This window comes from Lutra lutra, chromosome X (assembly GCF_902655055.1).
Source record: "Lutra lutra chromosome X, mLutLut1.2, whole genome shotgun sequence".
Taxonomy (NCBI): Eukaryota; Metazoa; Chordata; class Mammalia; order Carnivora; family Mustelidae; genus Lutra; species Lutra lutra.
In genome coordinates, this window is record NC_062296.1 from 88,544,356 (window position 1) to 88,565,625 (window position 21,270).

At 36.7% G+C, this 21,270-nt stretch overlaps 1 protein-coding gene across 2 annotated transcripts in view; it reads left to right on the forward strand.

Annotated features, from left to right (window-relative positions):
• FANCB (FA complementation group B) overlaps positions 1-21,270 on the forward strand; it is a 385,712-nt gene that overhangs the window by 22,398 nt on the left and 342,044 nt on the right. The window contains exons 6-9 of one of the 2 annotated variants that reach the window (XM_047715290.1): positions 334-500; positions 1,127-1,584; positions 1,703-1,940; positions 2,460-2,778. In XM_047715290.1, the coding sequence (XP_047571246.1) occupies positions 334-500; positions 1,127-1,584; positions 1,703-1,940; positions 2,460-2,778 (1,182 nt within the window). Of the gene's footprint in view, positions 1-333; positions 501-1,126; positions 1,585-1,702; positions 1,941-2,459; positions 7,996-21,270 lie in introns of those variants that run through there. The other variant, XM_047715289.1, reaches the window with a different exon arrangement.

Genomic DNA, 21,270 nt, shown 5'->3' on the forward strand with positions numbered 1-21,270 from the left:
TTTTTTCAGCATGCCTGGGACACAAACTGTCAGATTTTTTTCAAAATGGATTCCAAGTTTATGTCTTTCCTGGCTCTGTGTTGGATACCTCATCTTATTTCCAATCAGGCCATGCTTCCTGATCTGAGTAGATAGTTAATTACATATAACTTCTATAGATTTCGTTTTAGTGATTTATATATAATCTGCAATGTAAAATACTATAGAAGGCAGTTTATTTTAAGATATGTAAGCTATAAGACCTAACTAAAAACTGACTTACATTATTTTTGTAGTTTTGCCACATGTGGTAGTATTTTTGGTAATCAGTTATTTAACATATTTTTCTATAAGGCACATCTTTTTACTCTTTGTGGTAAAGAAGAAAATCCTGTCTGTACCTTTGATAAGAAGATGCCAGACAATTTTCAAGATTCAGAACAGCTAGTAGAGAAGATATGGTATCGTGTAATAGATGACAGCTTGGTTGTTGGAGTGAAGACCCCATCTTCTTTGAAGCTGTAAGTATCATGATAACATTATCTTGATGGTCTAGAACAGCACTACCCAACAGAAATACAATATAAGCCACAGAAGTAATTTTAAATGCTCTAATTAGCCATATTAAAAAAGTAAATAGAAACAGGTGAAATTAATTTTCACAATATTGTATCCCAAACAGTATCATTGCTGAGGAATACACAATGTTCTATATTAAAAAGCAGATTTTATTCAAATTATTTAGGGGAGTATAGAATGCAGGTTTTACTTTAGATTTATTTGCCTTCTAAACTATTACTAAAATAAACTCTTAAAAAATGAGTACTTTTTTTCTTGTTTAAAAAGAAAAGGGGGAACCTACCTCAAAAATAAAATCCAGCATTATTTTACCATTCCTTCCTCTTGAGAAAATTATTTTCCTGCAGTTCAACATATTTACAATGTTTCTGCTTTCCTATTTCAAGAAAAGTGCTATTATAGGATCTTTAAAAATGTGTTTGGTTTATATACTTGATTTTCTGATATAGTTGTAAAATGTTTCTTAGGAAAAGAGAGAAATTTTGTTATTGTTTGTGTAACATTTAATCATCTCTTTGATTTTAAAGAATGAGCTTTTAGACTGAACTCAACTCTGGATTTTTTACAGGTCCCTGAATCATGTGGCTTTATCACTGTTATTGGATCAAGCTCATAGCTCCAGCTGTCGGCTTATTAAGTGTCAAAATAGGGTGATCAAGTTGAGGAGGGATTTTTTCCCAGCACCATGCTCACTGCCATGTGAAACAGGATCAGATGCAAAAAGGATCAAGTTGACTGTTGGTAGTGAGGAGGAAGAGGGAGAGGAACAGGAAAAGGAAGAGGAAAGCTTTGTTTGTGAACAGTCATCTGAGAAAGAGTGTGTACAGGTCATTACTGCTGTAACATCTCTTTCACCACTTTTAGCATTGAGTAATTTTTGTTGTACTGTGCTGCTACAAATTAGGGAGAGGGAAAACGGTAACTCTTCTGAAGATCGTTATATTCAGTGTGGCAGACTTTTTTTAAGCCTAGAAGACCTTTCAAGTAGGCAATACCTGCTGATATTTCCAAAGAAGAAACCTATAGGTAATTTTTGTTGGTACTTCTTAATCATATGCCTAATTGAATTAGAAAATTTTAAGATCTCTTTTTATTTGATAATGGACAGTTTAATGACAGAGCTTATGACGTGTTTTCCTTGTAGAACACATGGAAGATCTGTTTGCACTTCTCACAGTGTTTAAAAAAACTTGTTTTCAAATCACATCATCCAACTATTCTCTGACTTCAATGAAGACGTGGCTCCTGGAATACATGAAATGTGAAGAAATCAAAGAATTTCCAGAAATTTGCTTTTGCAAGATGCCAGGGAGTTTCTATGGGACACTCTTCCAGTGGAAACAAAAAACACCATTTGAAGGGATTTTAATAATCTATTCCAGGTAATGCATACCAAATTGGAATACATCCAGAGAAGTTAGTGCATATCCGTGTGGTCCAAGAGCCATTTCCACAGTAGAGATCTTTGTCACTGTGGGACATGTCCAGGTCATTGCCTAGTATAGCCTCAGTAGACAGGTGGCCTCAAGTGGAAACTAAAGCTGTTTTATCCTGATGTTTGTTTTTGGCTTTTTTTTTTTGGTTGATTAGGGCCTGGTAGTTATTTTAAAATTTCCACTTACCTTTCCCCCTCAGTGACATTTTAAAAAACATAATATTAATCTTATTACTCAGAGAAAAAAATAATCAGGAAGCAAGTGATAAACATTAACTGACTTGGTATAGGATATGTATATTTGATTGCTACAGACTGAATTATGTCAAAGTTCTCATGCATGCATTATTGGTTCTATTCATCATGAGAGTATTTATAAATGAGTATTAATTACTACAGTAAGTTGTATACAACTGCTACGTGCTCTCCCAAGTTTTGTAATATTGTGTTTGGTTTTTTATTCCAGGAATCAAACAGTTTTGTTCCAGTGCCTTCATAATCTCATCAGAGCTCTCCCTATAAACTGTTTCTTCAAAAATCTAAAATTTGGAAGTGTTGATTTCCTAATTAATCATTTGGCGTTAACTTTGGAGAAGGAATTGGTTACCCATCGTTCTTTTTCTTCTGCCTTAGTTAAGGTTGAAAACAACTTGGTGCAAAGTTGTGAAGCAAGCAAAGAAAAGAGTAGTGGTGTGGCGGCTTTATCAGACAGAGAGGAAAACGTCCATCCCTACAGAAAAGAACTACAGAGAGAAAAGAAGCGAACGTTGGGGACGGACCTAAAAGTGAGTGGTGCCTTTTATAGAGAAATGGCTTTGAAGTTAGCTGAGGTTCAGCTGAGATCAGACCTTGCTGCACAGAAACTGGCTGGTTTATAATTATAGTCTTAATTTGATTATATTTTAAAATATGTTTTCTCTACCAGGACATTTTGGTTCCAAATTTGTTTTCATTTTACATTATATGCCTCCTTCGCAAAAATAAAGATTGAGGCCTATAGAATTGTAGGTACTGATGCAAGAAATAGCATGCCTCAGTGCAGCAGTTCTCAACTGGGGCCATTTTGCTTTCTTCTTTTCACTCCCCCTACCCAGGGGCATTTGGCGGGATCTGGAGACATTTGTTTTTGGTTGTGAGAAGTAATTGGGGGTAGGGAGGGTGAGGTTGGGGTGCTATTCGCATCTAGTAGGTGGAGACCAGGGATGCTGCTAAGCGTTCTACTACTAGGCCCTGAGCAGCTCCCACAGCAAAGAAGGATCCTGCCCAAAATGCCAGTAATGCCAAGGTTGAGAAGTCCTGCCTTAGAGTTACCACTTGAGTGAAGGCAGAAGTGATCTAACAGTACTTTGGTCTAAATCTTCAAACAACTTAAATAGTCCTTTTATTGTGTCCTGTTTAGTAAAAACCTAGCATATAAAAATTAGCTTCAAACAGATAAACAAGGTTAGTAGGATTCACAAGTTTCTGTAAACCTCTAGCTCCTGTGGAAATTGAAATTGCAGAGTGTCTGGGTGAGACCGTTCAAATGAAAATCTTTGAACCCCTTGTTAACTTAAATTTTGTTAGAGAGTTTCTCTGAAATTGTGTAAGTCTATAGGAATATGAAAGTTGTAGGGCATTTCTCTGAAAAGCTTATTTCTTTCAAAAAGCTAAGCATCAGCATGGGCCACTATTTGAAAAAAATTGAAAATGCCTTGAAGCCATTTGTAATTCCAACTCTGGGCAGAGCTAAAATATAGAATTCTAACTAAATTAACTTAAAGAATATGATGCTCCTTAGAGACTGAGAAATTTAAAAATAAGTGGAAATTCACTTAACAGTTAAAAAGTGATTTTAAGGGGTCCAGTGAAATATTTCAAAGGGGTAAAAAGGTAACCTATTCTTTTTTTTGAAAAATAAGAATGCTGGAGTAATAAGAGAATATCAGTAGAGGGGAAGACACAAAAGGATAGGGCCACGAGGAATGTTTCTGATTCTTTTTGCTCTAAAATCCTTAAGTGAGATGGAAGTTTTGATCTGAGTTGAAAGAAACAGATGATTATAGAAAGTGGCATTTCATGCTCGCAGCTCTGAAGTGCTAATTCCCGCCATGACTTCAAAATGCTCGTACTTAATGATCTGGTGTTGCAGATGGGGTTTAGGAAATATAGGTTATTATTTTCCTGTCTTGCTTTTTATGATTGTCTTTATAATATGCTACCTCTTGTTTTAGTAGTCCATTATAGATGGAGATAGGACCTTATAGCTCTAGTTCTTTGAAACGTCAACCGAAAAGATTTCAGACTTTCTGGAAGTGGAAATGGTATAATTTCAGGATTAATTATGGAGATCTGGAAGCAGTATGTGTCAGTAGGTACATTGAAACCACCTGTGACATATTCTGAAACAACAATCATGTATAAAATATAGGAACTAAATTGAAAAATGGAGGCTGTCAAAAAGGACACAAAACTTAATTGTAATAGTTTATCTGTAGGAAAGTTAGGATAACACAAAGAAGTATGTTGCTGATTTTTTATCTATAAGAGCAACCGAAAAGTAGTCATCTATATACAGCAAATAACCTCTTTGCAAGTGAGTTTTGTACTCCAGTATATTTTTCCTATTTACTACCAACAAGAACAGCAAGGACTCAATCCCAGGATCCTAAGATCATGACCTGAGCCCAACGCAGAGGCTTAACCCACTGAACCACCCAGCGCCCCTAGCATCTTAAGCTTTGTCTTTAGTTATCCATGTCCTCACAGCAGCTGTCACTTACCACAGAAGTACAAGCGGTGTTATGGGCCACTAAAGCATGCCATTAGTGACCAGCTAGAACATTCAGCACTAGATGTCCTGTCAGTCAGGAATGGGAAGGAAGTGTAAGGTGCACTGTTGGTTGCCTTTTCCACATTGATTTCTTCCCTTTTTTGTACCGGAACTCTCATTTTGTGCAAGAAACTTCTTTCTACAGCTCATGTGACTGGGAAAGTAGACCCTATCCCCAGTTGCAGAGGTTAGTCCTGAAGAGTATAAGCCAGTTAATGTAAGATATTTGCCTGGCAACTGTGACTGCTCTGGGGTGAGCGCAAGACCTAAATTGGGCCTAATTGAACTGAGGGCCTAAAACAATTTGGGTTTTGGGAGAGGAAGCGGCTTTTCAGTCCTGTGGGGAAGTGGGTGGCCCTAATTTAAAAATCACGGGAAATTAGGCTTAGAATGAATCTGATATTACAGCCTGCAAAATTGTTTTATTGTGCTGCTGAATCAAACCTAAATCCCACCCTTTCCTGGGACTACTTATTATTTCAGAAAAAAAAAATCCCCTCTAACAGAAATCAAGGTTTTGGTTAACTGCACTTGAAAACATTTCTCGCTGCTAGACATGGGGAAAAGAATGCCAGAGAACAGAATTGACTGTTGGACCTGTGGACTCCCAGGACCGGAACAGGTTACTGCAGAAACAGGATGCTTGGGCTTCCTGAAAGAAGAGTGGGAGAGAGCTTCCTATTCCTTTCCTTTCTGGGCAGTGGCTCCCTGGCCTTCCTTTTTGATTTTTTTTTTTTTTAGTTTACCTCATTTTGGTCTGCACCTGATGGTAGTTTATATCTGAGATAGGCTTTAATTTTTTAAAAATTGTTTATCTTTTCTCTCTTCCTTAGCTGAGCTTCCCTCTGGTATTACACCAGGCCACTTACCCAATGATGCCTTCCTCAGTGAGTTAGAGATTTGTGTCAGTTTATTTAACCTTTGTTCATGTTTCCTGTTTTATTTTTTAATCAAATTTTGCTTTTTATTTTTAATTTGTAGAAAACTTTTAATTGAACTGTAGTGGACAAGAAGGTAAGATTATACATGTAAGGATCGTATCTAGTGTGTTTATAATCCTAGCTGTATCCTCTCCAGTAGGAAGAGAATAGTCTTTATCAATTTTGACTTTCTAAGAGTCTTTGTGCTAGGAAAAACAGATTTGATATGATGGGACTGTTTTGGAAACAGAGTAGTACTACTGTACCAAATAGATGAACAGCATTACTAATTTAGAGCTTGTACCTTTTTCAAAGGTAACAAATAAATGTACTAGAACATGAACAGTTGCCTTTTAACATGCTAAGGAACAGAAGATAACCCTTTCTAACATTCATTTCAACCTCATAACAACAACAACAAAAAAAACCATGGGAATTTTTAGTGTAGTTTTTGTAAGCCCGATGAGATGTTTTAAGGTTTAGAATTACTAAGTAATTTATTTATGTCAAGTGCAATAATAAAATCCTCTTATCAGTTATCCCAACAGGAAACAAATATGCTCTCACATTCGAAAGATTCCGGTAAATGTGTAAAATCTTTGGGAGTTGGGGCAGGCAGTAGCATCTGAAGGGAGCCAGGACCAAGTGCATTCTTGATAATCTGCAAAATCCTCAGAGAAAGTGAACAGGTAGTACATGTGTTGAGCCAGAATAGGGGAGGTGGGGTTTGGTGTGCAGATGGTCTGGTGTTTCCTATAGCTGGTGTCACCTGGAAGGGGAAAGAATTAGCCTGGAACTATAAATAGTAGGAAAAATAATTATAACTTATTTGGCTTATAAAGTCAGTTTGTAATAAAACAGTGCCATGTCCTCTGACAGTTTTATATGAACAAAACACAACTATTGTTTAAAAAAAAGATTTGAAGATCACATTGAAATTATCTATGAGGAAGAAAAGATTATAAGAAATGTACAATACAACAAAAATATAAATTTGTTCATATAATTGAAGTATCAGGGAAAATGTGGTCCATGTTATCTTCAGGCTTGTGATGGACAAGTTCTTGGAATTAATTGATGGCCCTTGCTGAGTTTTATCTTTTGACTGCTTCCCTACAATTGTATCTAATACCTGAGTCTCTCTTCCCTATTTCCTTTCAGTTGTCTTTGTTAGAACCATCACTCTCCAGAAATATTGCAATTTACCATTGCTCCATCATATTTGGGGGTTCCTTAAATGAAAGTGTCAGTTCTTTAAATAACCCTTAAGTAACTTGTTTTTGAGCTATCTCTAGGAGGTCTTAAAATTCTCTGAAATGTTTATTGTTGTCAGGGAATCACTGTGGTGGAGAGTGGAATTCCAGGAAAAGTTGTAAGCTTCCTAGCCTAGAAAACTTAGATCTTTATTCCATATGACTACTACATCACTTAAGAAGAAAAGGAGTGGAATTCTATTTTCTTTTTTAATTGTTGCCATGCTCTAATCCTTCCAAATGATGTGCCAATTAGAAAACATTTCACCTCTTTCAAAATATCAGTGGTGTATGAAGTGGAAGAGGATATAGAGATTTTCATTCAGTCATGTGTTTATTGACATTTTTATTGAATACATTGTCATGCCCAGGTGTATAAGCAGGTGCTGAGTATATAAAGATGAACATGAAACCTTCTTAGGTTTTAAAGAGCTTGCAAACTTAATTGGAGAGACAGTGACATAGAGTTGCATGTTACACTGAGATAATTCATACAAGTATACCCGCAGTTCCATGGGAATACCCCTATAAGGCAGTGTGCCCATGAAGGGCACCATCTGAGAGCAAGAGTTCTTAATTTCAGGGAACAGGACTTTTTTGGGAATCTGATAAAAACTAAAGATATTCATGTTGGAGGTAGCTGTGGATTAAAATGTTGTAACATAACAGAATTTTGCCTGAATCAGGGATCATCTGCTAGACCTGTTCATACCCCATAAAGGAAGGTGCAGAGAGAAACGTATATGTGAAGAAGTTCAAACCAGAGCACTTGGTTCAGTGCAAAGGGGTCTAAAATACTTAAATCATGCAGTTTTGAAATACTTATTGATTGAAAAATTGGCCTTATCGGTGAACCCATACAATAATTATATCCAAAACCATTTTTTATTTTTATTTTTTTAAAGATTTATTTATTTATTTATTTATTTGAATGAGCGAGAGAGCGTGAGCGAGCGCTAGTGGGGTGGGGCGGTGAATGGGGTAAAGGAAGAGGGAGAGAGAATCTCAAGCAGACTCCCCACTGAGTGTAGAGCCCCAGGTAGGGCTCTATCCCACAACCTGGAGATCATGACGTGAATTGAAATCAAGAGTTGGTTACTTAACTGAGCCACCCAGGCACCACTCCAAAACCCTTTTAGAAACAAAAGGAACAAAACAAGTGTGTTCTGAAAATTAAAATAATATATCCATGTAGGTTAAAGCAAATAGTTTCCTTAAATTGATTATCTGAATGATTTTATCTATTTTATTGCAGTAAACAATAACATTAAATTTACCGTCTTAATCACTTTTAATTGTATAGTTTAGTAGTGTTAAGTATATGCACATTGTTGTGCAACAGATCTCTAGAAGTTTTTGATATTGCAAAACTGAAACTGTGTGCCCATTAAACATTAATTCTCCCTCCTCCTCTCCTCTGGCTTTGCTCCACACTGATAATTCTCAGCAGTTATTATACGTCGCAATCTCCTGAGGACTTCCTGGAGCAATTTGCTGATCCTATGCCCCACCCCAAAGATTCTGATCCAGTTGTTCTAGGTTCTGCCTTGGGCCTTGGCAAAGGTGTAAAAGCTCCAGGTGATTGTGATGTACATCCAGGCTTGAGAGCTACCACTTTACTAGAAGCAGTGAATTAACTTGACCATTTCAGGGGGCATATCTTCACAGATTTTTCTTTGTCAGTGCATCATTCTCTTAACAATGTAATATCCCATTGTTTCTCAAGCTTTAATGTAAATATAAATCACCTGGGGATCTTGTTCAACTCTGCATTGGGATTCAGCAGGTCTAGGGTGGGGCCTGACACTGCAGGTCTAACAAGCACAGAGATGATGTTGATGCTGCTGATTCATGGACGGTACTCGTGGTCAAGGGTGATAAGCCACTCTATCTTATTGTTAAAGTCAAGGCTTGTATGTTGGGGAAAATTCAAGTTTTTCAAAATATAGTGTTGTTGTCATTCCATATGTTCTCACAGTCTGATGTGTTTTTTTGAATGGCTAAGTACAAAGAAATCCCTCTCTGCTGGCGTTGTGCTTCCATTGATACAAATTCTGCGCAGAAGTATTGCCTTGCAATATCTGTGTTCCAGCATCTTTGATGATGAAGGGAAAACCAAAGGATACATAAGACTCTTACTTTCTTCTTTGACATTTTCCAATTCAGATTATCTTCCATGCCTGATGTCCATAATCATTGTGGAAGGATATCTTCTCTTTAATTCCTAATAGTGAAAATTACCCTGAACACTGAACAATGGAAAGATGATGATTGTACAGTGCCTAAGGGCACCCATTATCCATTAGGACTTATAGTGAAAGAATACCCAACTCAAACCAAATTTGCCAGTGAAAGAGATGTCCTGGTTATAACTGGTGGGTGCTATGCAGGCTTGAGTTGGTTTGGTTTAGCAGGTCAGCAGGATATCAAGGATGTTCTCATCTTTATTCTAAGGTTGGCTCCCCACACAGTACAGAAAGGCTGCAAGACTTCCAGAGTATATATCTACACATCACTCTATCCAGAAAGAACTTACAGAGAGCAAGGAACCTTCTTTTCCAAAGGGAAATCTTGCCTCATGACTTACTGCCCACATTTAGTCACATATTCAGTCCCAAAATGGTCTATGGCCATTTGAATACCCTGTATGGATTGGCTTAGGCCTGGGTTATGAGGAGACGTTTCACTGTTTACTACTTAAACGTTTTTATATAAGCATTTGTTAAAGCTTGAATTTGTGTTCCCCAAAAAGATACATTGACGGGGGCGCCTGGGTGGCTCAGTGGGTTAAAGCCTCTACTTTCGGCTCAGGTCATGGTCCCAGGGTCCTGGGATCGAGCCCTGCATTGGGCTCTCTGCTCAGCAGGGAGCCTCCTTCCTACTCTCTTTCTGCCTGCCTCTCTGCCTGCTTGTGATCTCTATCAAATAAATAAATAAAATCTTTAAAAAAAAAAGATACATTGACTCCTAACACCCCTCCCATCCTGGTATCATAGAGTGTGACTTTGTTTTCACACCTGCAGTCACATTGCAGATGTTTTCACACCTGCAGTCACATTGCAGATGTGATTAGTTAAGTTGAGATGAGATCATAGTAGGGTGGGTCCCTAATCCAGTATGACTGGTGTCCATAACTTGCAAGATGTGAAGACATAGGAAGAATACAGTGTGACAACAAAGGCAGAGATTGGATTTATGTAACTGCAAGCCAGGGGCTTCCAAAGATTGCCAGTGAACCATCAGAAGCTAAGGACTCCTCTACAGATTTTAGAGGGAGCATGAGCCTGCCTACTACTTGATTTCATACTTCTAACTTCCAGAACTGTGAAACAATACGTTCTGTTGTTCTAAGCCACTCAGTTTGTGGCATCTTGTTTTGGCAGCTCTAGGAAATTAATACCAGACTTATTATCCATTACATTTGTTTTAAAAATTCAAAAAAAAAAATCAAGGGTACTTTGGAGGAAGGTGGATGTGTCATTGTGAAGGCCATGAAAAAATAGCAAGATGTTTATATAGGAGTAAAGGCAGATGGTTGTTGGTGTTAAAAATTTGGTCAGTCCGTCCTCCTAAATCTTAATTTTACTAAGTTTTTCCCCCCCATTTTCATTGCTACCCCTCTATTCCATGCTACCATTATTTCTCACCTGGATTATTTCAGCGCTTTCCAACTTGACTCCAGGGTTTTACTCTTGCTTCCTTCTAATCCTGTTCTCCAAACAGTAAACAATTGTCAAAGCACAAATCTGATCAGAAAAGCCACTCATCATCTTTCCATTTGTTCAGTGTTCGTTCAGTAGCTTCCCATGTTACTTTTAGAATAAACTCAGAATTTCTATGTGGCATGTTAGGAATATGGTGTCATCTAGCCTACCTCATGCACTTAGCTAGGATTCTGCTTCTGTCCCTGTGGACACTAATCACTGACGTCCTATCATTTCTTCAAACATAGCATTTTGCTTTCTACCTCAAACTGTGCACGTGCTTTTCCTATTGCCTGTGCTGCTTTCTCTTCAGTCTTACTCTCCTTCACCTCATGCTCAGTCATCCTGCAGATCTCAGTTCTTAATTTGCTTCTTCATGAACTCTAACTCTCCAAGACCAGGTCAAGTCCCCCTGTATACAATTTTGTAGTATACTATACTTCTTTCCAGTGACTGTAGTTATAATTTAATCACAAAGTAATTATAGGCAGGTACTGTGGTTAACTCTAGTTTGAAATCAGGGCTGTTAGCTCCAAAATGTAAAACCTCATACTCTTAACTTCCTTACGGGCAAAGTCCATTTTCTGTCTCAATCAACTTTATATCCTGTCTAGCGTAGTACTATGCATGTAATTGGTATTTAACTAATATTAGTGTAATTTTTTAAAAAAGAAAACATAAATAAATGAAATGTAGTTGTAAGAAATTTAAGTGAAGAGCCAACCAGGAGTGTGTTTGTGTGTGTATGTGGTAGAGGGGAGGATTTCCATGTTCCCATGTTACATTGAGAGGCTTCTACTTAATTCTTCAATCAGTGATTTTTAGACTTTGATCACGTAAGCAGGTGTAATTTTAGAAATGGCAGTGACCAGCATAGATTTGACAACTTTTTGTTTTGCCAGGTAAGGATAGAATGATGACATTCCACTTCAGTGAGGAAAATATGGTCTTAGGAAATCCAAGTAGCCACCTGGGAAAGGGGAGAATGAGCCTATTACCAGGATTAATTTGATACAGATCGAAGTTTCAAGCATAAAGAAAGAAAACAAAAGCAGACTGTATGAAAAGCAAGGGATGCCTTCCAGGTTAACCTGGAGTGGGGGAAGACTTTTCAATGTATTCCACAAAATTCAGGAGCCCTAAAATTTGTTCACATTATAAGAAAGTCAAAACATCTTTATTTAAAAAAAAAAAAGTCAAAAGACAGCACTGGAAAAACATTATTTGTGACATTTCTCAAAATAAAGATGAATATTCACAATACAGAGAAAATGTCTTAAAAATGATAAGAAAAGACATCAATAGAAAATGGGGCAAAGAAACTTCAAAATAAAATTAATAGAAAAGGAAATGCAAATAAGCATTTAACAACATGTGCAACTTCACACAGTGAGCAAAGCACAAAGTAAAATAGCATTGAAAAAACTGGACTTTCATGTAACAATGAAATGAAATAGGTTGCCACAGGCCCACTCTCCTTTTAGGCAAAACTGGATACATTACAAAGACCACATTTTAAAGGTTTCAGAAAGCTGTGGAAACAAGGACTGGATAGATTAAAAATACAGAAAAAGGAAAGTTGGTTCAAAGTGACTTGATATTTCCAGCCTTTTGTTTACCTGTGGATCAGGCTTGGCCTAGGCAAAGGGGTTCTGCTTGGGGACAGAGAAGTCAGCAGTCTTTTAGGAGTTGCATAGTGCTGTAGTGATGAATTGAATCGTTAAGGAGGGTTAAACGCACATAATTTTGATTCTGTGATATTTTCATAGTTCTGTGGCTGCACCAGAAAGGGGGCAGCCAGCACAAAAACTTCTAAAAGGAAGACTGAAATCTCTTTCAATTGTACACTGCTTCCAGGAAGGGGCTTTGCTTCAAAGACATGGCTGGTTTCCCCTTCAAGACATTTGCCAAGTTTTGAAGTTGAATGAACTAGGAAGCTTAAAGGGCTAAGCTATAAAGTTCTGAAGGTCAGAACCATCTCTACTAGGGCTGAGATCTGTACTTCCAGAATCTACGAACAAGAACAGACCAGAAGTAGATTGAATCTTACTAAATTTGTAACAGTTCTCTAATCAAGCTCAATTTCCGACTGGATTGAGCTGATTAACTACTCAACCTCACTGCCTAATGAAATAAAAGGGAAACCTTCTTTTCCATGGAACTTCTGTGATTCTTCTATACATACTATCTGGCACACAATAAAATAATATCTACATAAGCAAAGAGGCAAGACTGTATAGTAATTAAGAAAGAAAAAATACAGATCCACAGGTGTTGCTGATACTGAAGTTAGCTGATAAGAACTCTAAAATATACTCAAAGTAGAGGAAAAAGACAAAATACATGAAAGGATGGAAAATGTAAGACAACTGGAATCTATAATCAAATAGGTTAGAACTGAAAAATGCAGTATCTGAAATTTTAAGAAGTATGAGTTTAGCAATAGAGGGGACATAGCAGGATGTGGAATTAGTGAACTGGGTTATGGGCCAATAGAAAATGCTCAGACTGAGCAGAGGAAAAAAGGTGGAAAAAAGAAGAGAGACAGATGAAACATACTCAAATTCATGTAATTGAATTCCAGGAAGAAAAAGAGAGATTGGGACAAATGCATTATTAAAAGACCTGAGAATCTGTTCCAAACTGATAAAAAGATATCAACCAAGAGATTCAAGAAACTCAGAAAACTCCAGATAGGGGGAAAATAGTAGGAAACCACATGTGAATTGTGGAATAATAGCTGATAAGCAAAGATAAAGTCAATTAGAAAATCTTAACAGTAGTTAAGAGCAGAACAACAGTATAACTGACAGCCAGCTGAAACAATTGAAACCAGAAAGCAAAGGAATTTCATTTTTAAACTGCTTATAAAAAAATAACCGAGCCTAGAATTCTATGTGTAGCAAAAATGTGCTTCAAAAATGAAGATAAAGACAGAGAATTTTTTGCTAGCAGGCCTATACTAAAAGAAATATTAAATGGATTTCTTCAGGCAGGACCAAAATGAAACTATATAAAAACAAAAATGTAGGAAGGAATGAAGACCATAGGAAAAGATATAATGAGCAAATTATACATGAATAAATATTGTGTAAAACAATAATTGTCATTCTTGAGTTGAAATCATTTGTAGAATTTAAATGCCTAACAACAGGGTGACATCACCAAGATGGTGAAGTAGGATACCAAAGTCTCCATCCCCACACAAAGAACAACAACTGGACAGCTATCCACAAGCGAAAATAGCTCCAAAAGAGCTCAGGAGTCCACTTAAGAAGCTTTAGCAATACAGCTGCCCTTCACCTGCATGCTGCCAGCCTCATTTCTATCACCACTTTCCACTGCTCATTGCACACAGTTGACATGCCCACAGCTAACCCCTGCAGCCATATGCTTGCACAGCAACAGCCTCTTGTGTGCCAGGAGCTGGTCCCAACCCCTGTCATAGGCCTACACCACCTCATGCACTAGTGGCTAGCCCCTGTAGTTGTGCATTTGTATGTGGCTTGCTTAAACTCCTATCGCTGATCCTCACTGCTGTGTGTGTGTGTGTTTGGGACTAGTTCCTATAGTAGCATGAGTGCACATCAAGAGCCTCACAGCTGCTTGGGTGCCTGGGGCTTGGCCTGACCCTGTCACAGGCCTATATCAACATATATGCCTGCAGCTAGCCCCTGCAGATGTATGTGTGCACGTTAGTGGCCCTAATTCCTTTTACTGGACCTTGTGCCATGCATGTACATTTGGCTAACCCCTGCAGTTATGCAAGGGCATGCTAAACACCCTGGGAACCTACAGATGCTTCTGTGTCTACAGTTGGCCCTGGCCTCTGAAATTGGCCTTGGCCCTTGCCAGTGCTTGTATGCTAGCAACTGGCCCCTGCCACTACAGAAGCACCTGTAGCCATTTCCCACAGCTGAGCATGTGCACACCATCAGCTCTGGTCCCTTGCCTCTGGACCTGAAGGTTCTACCCCAACATCCATTGCAGCCATCACAGACACCTTGCATGTCTTACTGCAAAGGATCATACAGTTATCATTGTGGAAAACAGCTGCCTGAGCTGATAAGACAGCACACCCCCCCAGACCCAGAGGTACCACATGCCCCCAACTTGGAGTCCCATACCACTAGACCAAGAGCCACAACATGCTCCAACATGTCCTGACCCACAGGCAAAGGTTTTTCTTAACAAAAGTCAATTCATAAAGTCTGGAAGAAGTGATTGTTTCAAATGTGCAGACACATACCACAAGGCTACATGGATTGCTATGAGTCAGGGAAACATGACAACACCAAGTACACAATAAGCTTTCAGTAATTGATCCCAAAGAAATGGAGAGCCATAAATTGCCAAAGAATTCAAAATAATTGTTCTAAAGAAGCTCAGAGAGTTACAGAAGAACTTAGAAATTTTTTTTAAAATCAGGAAAACAATAAAGTAACAAAATGGGAAGTTCAACAAAGAGATAAAACACTAAAAAGACCAAGTAAATTTTGCAGAGGAATAAAATGACTGAAATTTTAGAAATGCAAAAGAAAGCTTCAGTAACATACTCAAGCAAAAGGGAAAAAAATCAGTGAATTAGAAGATACACCATTTGAAATTATCCAGTCAGCAGAGAAAAAAGAGAAAAGAATGAAAAAAGCCTATGGGATTATAAAACAACATTAAGCAAAGTAATATTCATATTATAGGGTCCTAGAAAGAAAATAAAGGAGCAAAAAGCTTATTTAAAGAAATAATGGCTGAAAATTTCCCAGACCTGGGGAAAGATATGGACATACAAGTATAGGAAGCTTCAAGGTCCCCAATCAGGTTCAGCCTAGTAAAGAATTCACTGAGACACATTATAATAAAACTGTCAAAAATCAAAGACAGAGAACATCTTGAGAGCAGCAAAAGAAATTTGTCACATACGAACCCCAGCCCCAGGTTAAGGGAACCTCCCTATAAGACCTATGGCAGATTTCTCAGCAGCAACTCTGCATATCAGGAAAGAGTGGGATGATACATTCAAAGGGCTAAAAGGAAAAAACCAAGAATACTTTACCCAGCAAAATTATCCTTCAGAAATGAAAGTTTGGACTAAACTAAAGTTTGGACTACAAATGAAAAAATGGACTAAATATAAGTGGATCATTACATTCCTAGACAAACAAAAACTGAAGGTATTCACCACTAACAGACCTACCTTATAAGAAATGCTAAAGGGAGTTCTTCAAGTTGAAAGCAGAGAATACTAACTAGTAAGATGATATCATATGGAAGTGTAAAACTTACTGGTAAAAAATATATAATCAAATTCAGAATGTACTAATATTGTAATAGTGGTGTACAAATCACTTTATAACTAGTGTAAAGGTTAAATGACAAAAGTATTGAAAATAACTGTAGTTACAATAATTTGTTAATGGATACAAAATATAAAAAATATGTAAATTGTGACACCAAAAATATAAATTGAGAGAGGGGTAGTAAAAAATGTTGAGCTTTTGTGTGCAAATTTAAGTTGTTATAAGCTTTAAACAGACTGTTATAAAATGTTTTGTGTAAGCCTCATGGTAACCCAAAAGCAAAATCTTATGATACAGAAAAAGACACAGAGAAGGGGGAGTCAAAGCATATCACAATAGAAAATCATCAAATCACAAAGGAAGAAAGCAGGAGAGGAAGGAGCAAAGGATCTATAAAACTCCCAGAAAACAGTGGTCCAAATGACAATAGTAAATCCTTCTTATCTATCAATAATTACTTTAAATGTAAGTGGACTAAATTCTCAAAAGACAGAGCGGCTCAATCAATAAAAAAGAAAAACAAAGAAGACCCAACTATATGCTGCCTACAGGAGACTAACTTCACCTAAAGACACATGTAGGCTGAAAATAAAGGGATGGAAAAAAAGGTACTCTGTGCAAATTGAAACCAAAAAAGAGCAGTAATAACTATGTCAGATAAAATACAGTTTAAGTCAAATATATAATAAGAGAAAAAGGTCATTATGTAATGATAAAGGGGTTAATTCATCAAGAGGAAATAACAATAGCAAATATATATGCACCCAACATCAGAACAATTAAATATATAAAGTAATTATTAGCAGATCTAAGAGGAGAAATAGAGAGTAATACAATAATAGTAGAGGACTTCAATACCCCACTTTCAATAGTTGATAGATTATCCAGATAGAAAATCATTAGCCAAACTTTGGACCTGAACAACACTTTAGATCAAATGGACGTAACAGACATATACAAAACATTCCATGCAGGGGTGCCTGGGTGGCTCAGTAGGTTAAGCATCTGCCTTAGGCTCAGGTCATGATCCCAGGGTTCTGGGATCAAGTCCCACATCAGGCTCCCTGCTGAGCAGGGAGCCTGCTTCTCCCTCTCCCTCTGCCCGCCACTCCCCTTGACTGTTCTCTCTCTCTCTGTCAAATGAATAAATAAAAATATTTTTTAAAAATTCCACGTGATGGGACCAGAATAAAATTCTTCTCAAGGACTCATGGAGCATTCTTTAGGATAGATCAAACGTTAGGCCACAAAACAAATCTTAACAATTTTAAGAAGAATGAAATCATATCACGTGTCTTTTTTGACCACAATAGTATGACTAGAAATCAATAACAGGAGGAAATCTGGAAAATTCACAAATATGTGGAGATTGAAAAACACATTCCTGAACGACCAGTACGTCAAAGAAGAAATCAAAAGGAAAATCAGAAAATATTTTGAGATTAACAAAAATGGAAGCACAAGATTCCAAAACTTTTGGGTGCATGAGAAACGATGCTAAGAAGAAAGTTTATAACAATGAATGTTTAGGGATGCCTGGATGGCTCAGTTGTTAAGTGTCTGCCTTCCGCTCAGGTTATAATCCCAGGGTCCTGGGATCAAGCCCTGCATCAGGCTCCCTGCTCAGCGGGAAGCCTACTTCTCCCCCACCCCCACTTTTATTCCCTCTCTCGCTGTCTCTCTCTCTGTCAAATAAATAAATCTTTACAAAGAAAAACAATGAATGTTTACATGAAGAAAAATAAGGATCTCAAACAACTTTACACCATGAGAAACAATCTAAGAAACTTAGAAACAATCTAAGCCCAAAGTTAGTGGAAAGGTAGAAATAACAAAGGTAAATAGAGACTCGGAAGACAATAGAAAAGATCAATCAAACTAAGTTGGTTTTTTGAAAAGATGAACTTGGCAAAACTTTAGCTAGACTAAGGGAAAAAAAGAGGAGACTCAAATACAATGATAAATGAAAAAAAGAGATATTATAACTGATGCCAGAGAAATAAAGGATTATAAAAATCTACTCTGAACAATTACATGCCAACAAACTGGATAGTTTAGAACAAATGAGTAAGTTCCTGGAAATACACGACCTAAGAAGACTGAATCATGAATAAATAGAAAGTTCAAATAGACCTATAGCTCCGATGAGGATTAAGTAATCAAAAACCTTCCCAACAAAGAAAAGTCCAGGACCAGACGACTACATAAGTGAATTCTACCAAATATTTAAAGAAGAATTAACACCAAACATTCTTAAATTCTTCCAAAACATTGAAGAGAAGGGAACATTTCCAAACTCATTTTATGAAGCCAATACTATTCTGATATCAAAGCCAGACAAAGACACCACAAGAAAACTACAGGCCAGTGTCCCTGATGAATATAAATTTAAAAATCCTCAAGAAAATACCAGCAAATGAATTCAGCAGTACATTAAGGGATCATACACCATGACCATAGGATATTCCTTCCTGGGAAGCAAGGAATATATGGTTCAGCATATGAAAACCAATGAATGTGATATGCCACATTAATGGAATGATGAATAAAAATCACATGATTATCTGAATGGACACAGAGAAAGCATTTGACAAAATTCAATACCCTTTCATTATAAAAACTCTCACCAAAGTATGAATAGAAATAAATGACCTCAATATAATAAAGGAGATACATGACAAAGCCATAGCTAACATCATCCTCAACATGACAGGCTGAAAGATTTTTCTCTAAATCAGGAACAATGTAAGAGTTCCACTGTCACTACCTCTATTCAAGATAGTACTGGAAATTCTAGCCAGAGCAATTAGGCAAGAAAAAGCAATAAACGGCATTCAAATTCAAAAGGAAAAGGTCAAATTATCTCTCCTTGTAATAATGTGATATATAAAAAACACAAAAGACTCTACAAAAAAACAAAAACTGTTAAAACTAACTAATGAATCCAGTAATGTTACAGGATACAAAATCAACATACAAATATCAGTTGCTTTTTTTTACACTAACAATGAAATATCAAAAAAATTATTAAGAAAATCAATTTATAATAGCAACAAAAAGAATAAAATACTTTGGAATGACTTTAACCAAGGAGATGAAAGATCTGTACACTGAAAACTATAAAACACTAATGAATGAAATAAAAGAAATCATAAATGGAAATGTATTATGTGTTCTGGATAGGCAGAATTAATAATGTTAAAATCTCTGTTCAACCCAAAGTAATCTACAGAATCCATGCAATCCCTATCAAAATTCCAATGGCATTTTTCACAGAAATAGAAAAAAAATCATAAAATTTTTATGGAACCACAAAACACCCACAAACAGCCAAAACAATCTTGAGAAAGAACAAAACTAGAGGCATTACCCTTCCTGAGTCGAAACTATATTACAAAGTCACAACAATCAAAACTGTATGATACTAGCAGAAAAACAGACATTTTCAACAAAGGTGCCAAGAAATACACAATAGGGAAATGATAATTTCTTCAATAAATGGTGCTGAGAAAACTGAATAGGCATATGCAAGAGGATTAAATTGGTCACTTAAACTCTTCATAAACATCAACTCAAAATTAAAGACTTAAATGTAAGACCTGAAGTTGTAAATCTCCTAGAAGAAAACATGGGGAAGAGTTCTTTGACGTTGGTCCTAGCAATCATTTTTTGGAATTGACATCAAAAGCACAGGCAACAAAAGCAAAAATAAACCAGCAGGACCACATCAAACTGAAAAGGAAAGCAAAGGAAACCATTCATAAAATGAAAAGTTAACATAGAGAATGGATGAAAATATTTGCAAACGATGTATCCAATAAGGTGTTAATATACAAATTTATAAGGAACTCATGCCACTCAATAGCCAAAAAAAAAAAGATTAAAAGATGAACAAAGGATCTGAATAGACATTTTTCCAAATAAGACATACAAATAGCTAACAAGTGCATGAAAAGGTGTTCAACATCTTCAGTCATCAAGGACATCCAAATCAAGACCACAATGAGATAGCATCTCAGACTTGCTAAGATGGCTTTTACCAAAAAGATAAGAGGTAACACGCATTGTTGAGGATGTAGAGAAAAGGGAATCTTGTTCACTGTTGGTGGGAACATAAATAGTACTTCTACTATGGAAGACAGTTTGGAGGGTCAACAAAAAATTAAAAATGGAAATTAATTAAAAATTTAAAAATCATATGGTCTAGCAATCCCTCTGGAGATTTATATCCAAATGATATAAAATCACTATCTTGAAGAACATGGTCTTATGTTCATTGCATCTTTATTCACAGCAGGCAAGATACAGAAATAAGTGAGTTCTGGAATGCAACTCCCTCCACAGAGTTGCAGTGGATTTGTTGTACACTGTCTGGTGTGATGAGAGTAGCTTTCCTTTCCCTCTTGGGACCTGTCAGGTAAAGCCTTTGTTGGGCCTGAAAAATCACATATAGGTTTTTCGCCAGAAGCTGGATTCCTCAATTTTGATTGTCAAATGAAGACCATAAATGACATTATACATATAAAATGTTTAGAAACACCTGACACATAGTAAACTCCCAATAAGTGTCTGTATTGTTATTTTAATGTTATTGTCTCTGACTTAAAACTCCTTGTTATGATTTTGTGATACATAATCAGAAATACATATATTTGGTCCTTGTCCCCATTTCTCACACAGAGCTTCTAAACCCCTTGGAATTTCCTGTGATGAGAGTGATGAGGTGTTTTTTGTTGTTTTAATGAGGTGGCTTTTAGACCTAAGGATGCCAATGAAGCCAACCATGTGATTAGAGGGTTGGAAATTTCAGTCCCACTTACTAACCTCCAGGAAGAGGGAGAGGGGCTGTAGGTTTAGTTCAGTTACCAATGACCAGTGCTCTAATCAATATGCTTATGTCATAGAGCCTACATTAAAACCCAAAAGGACTGAGTTCAGAGAACTTTGGGAATGGCGAATACATGAAATTTGGGGAGAATGCAGATGATATGATATTATACAGAAAACACTAAAGACTTCACCAAAAAACTACTAGGTAAATTAATTTGGTAGATTTTCAAGATATAAAATTAATATATAGAAATCTGTTGCATTTCTATACATAATGATGAAGTAGTACAAAGAAAAATTAGGAGAACAGTCCCATTTACAATTTGACCAGAAAGAATAAAATATCTAAGAATAAACTTAACAAAGGAGTTTGAAATATCTGTATGCCCAAAACTATAAAAACAATGATGAAAGAAATTGAAGATGATAAACAAATGGAAAGACATGCCATGCTCATAGAT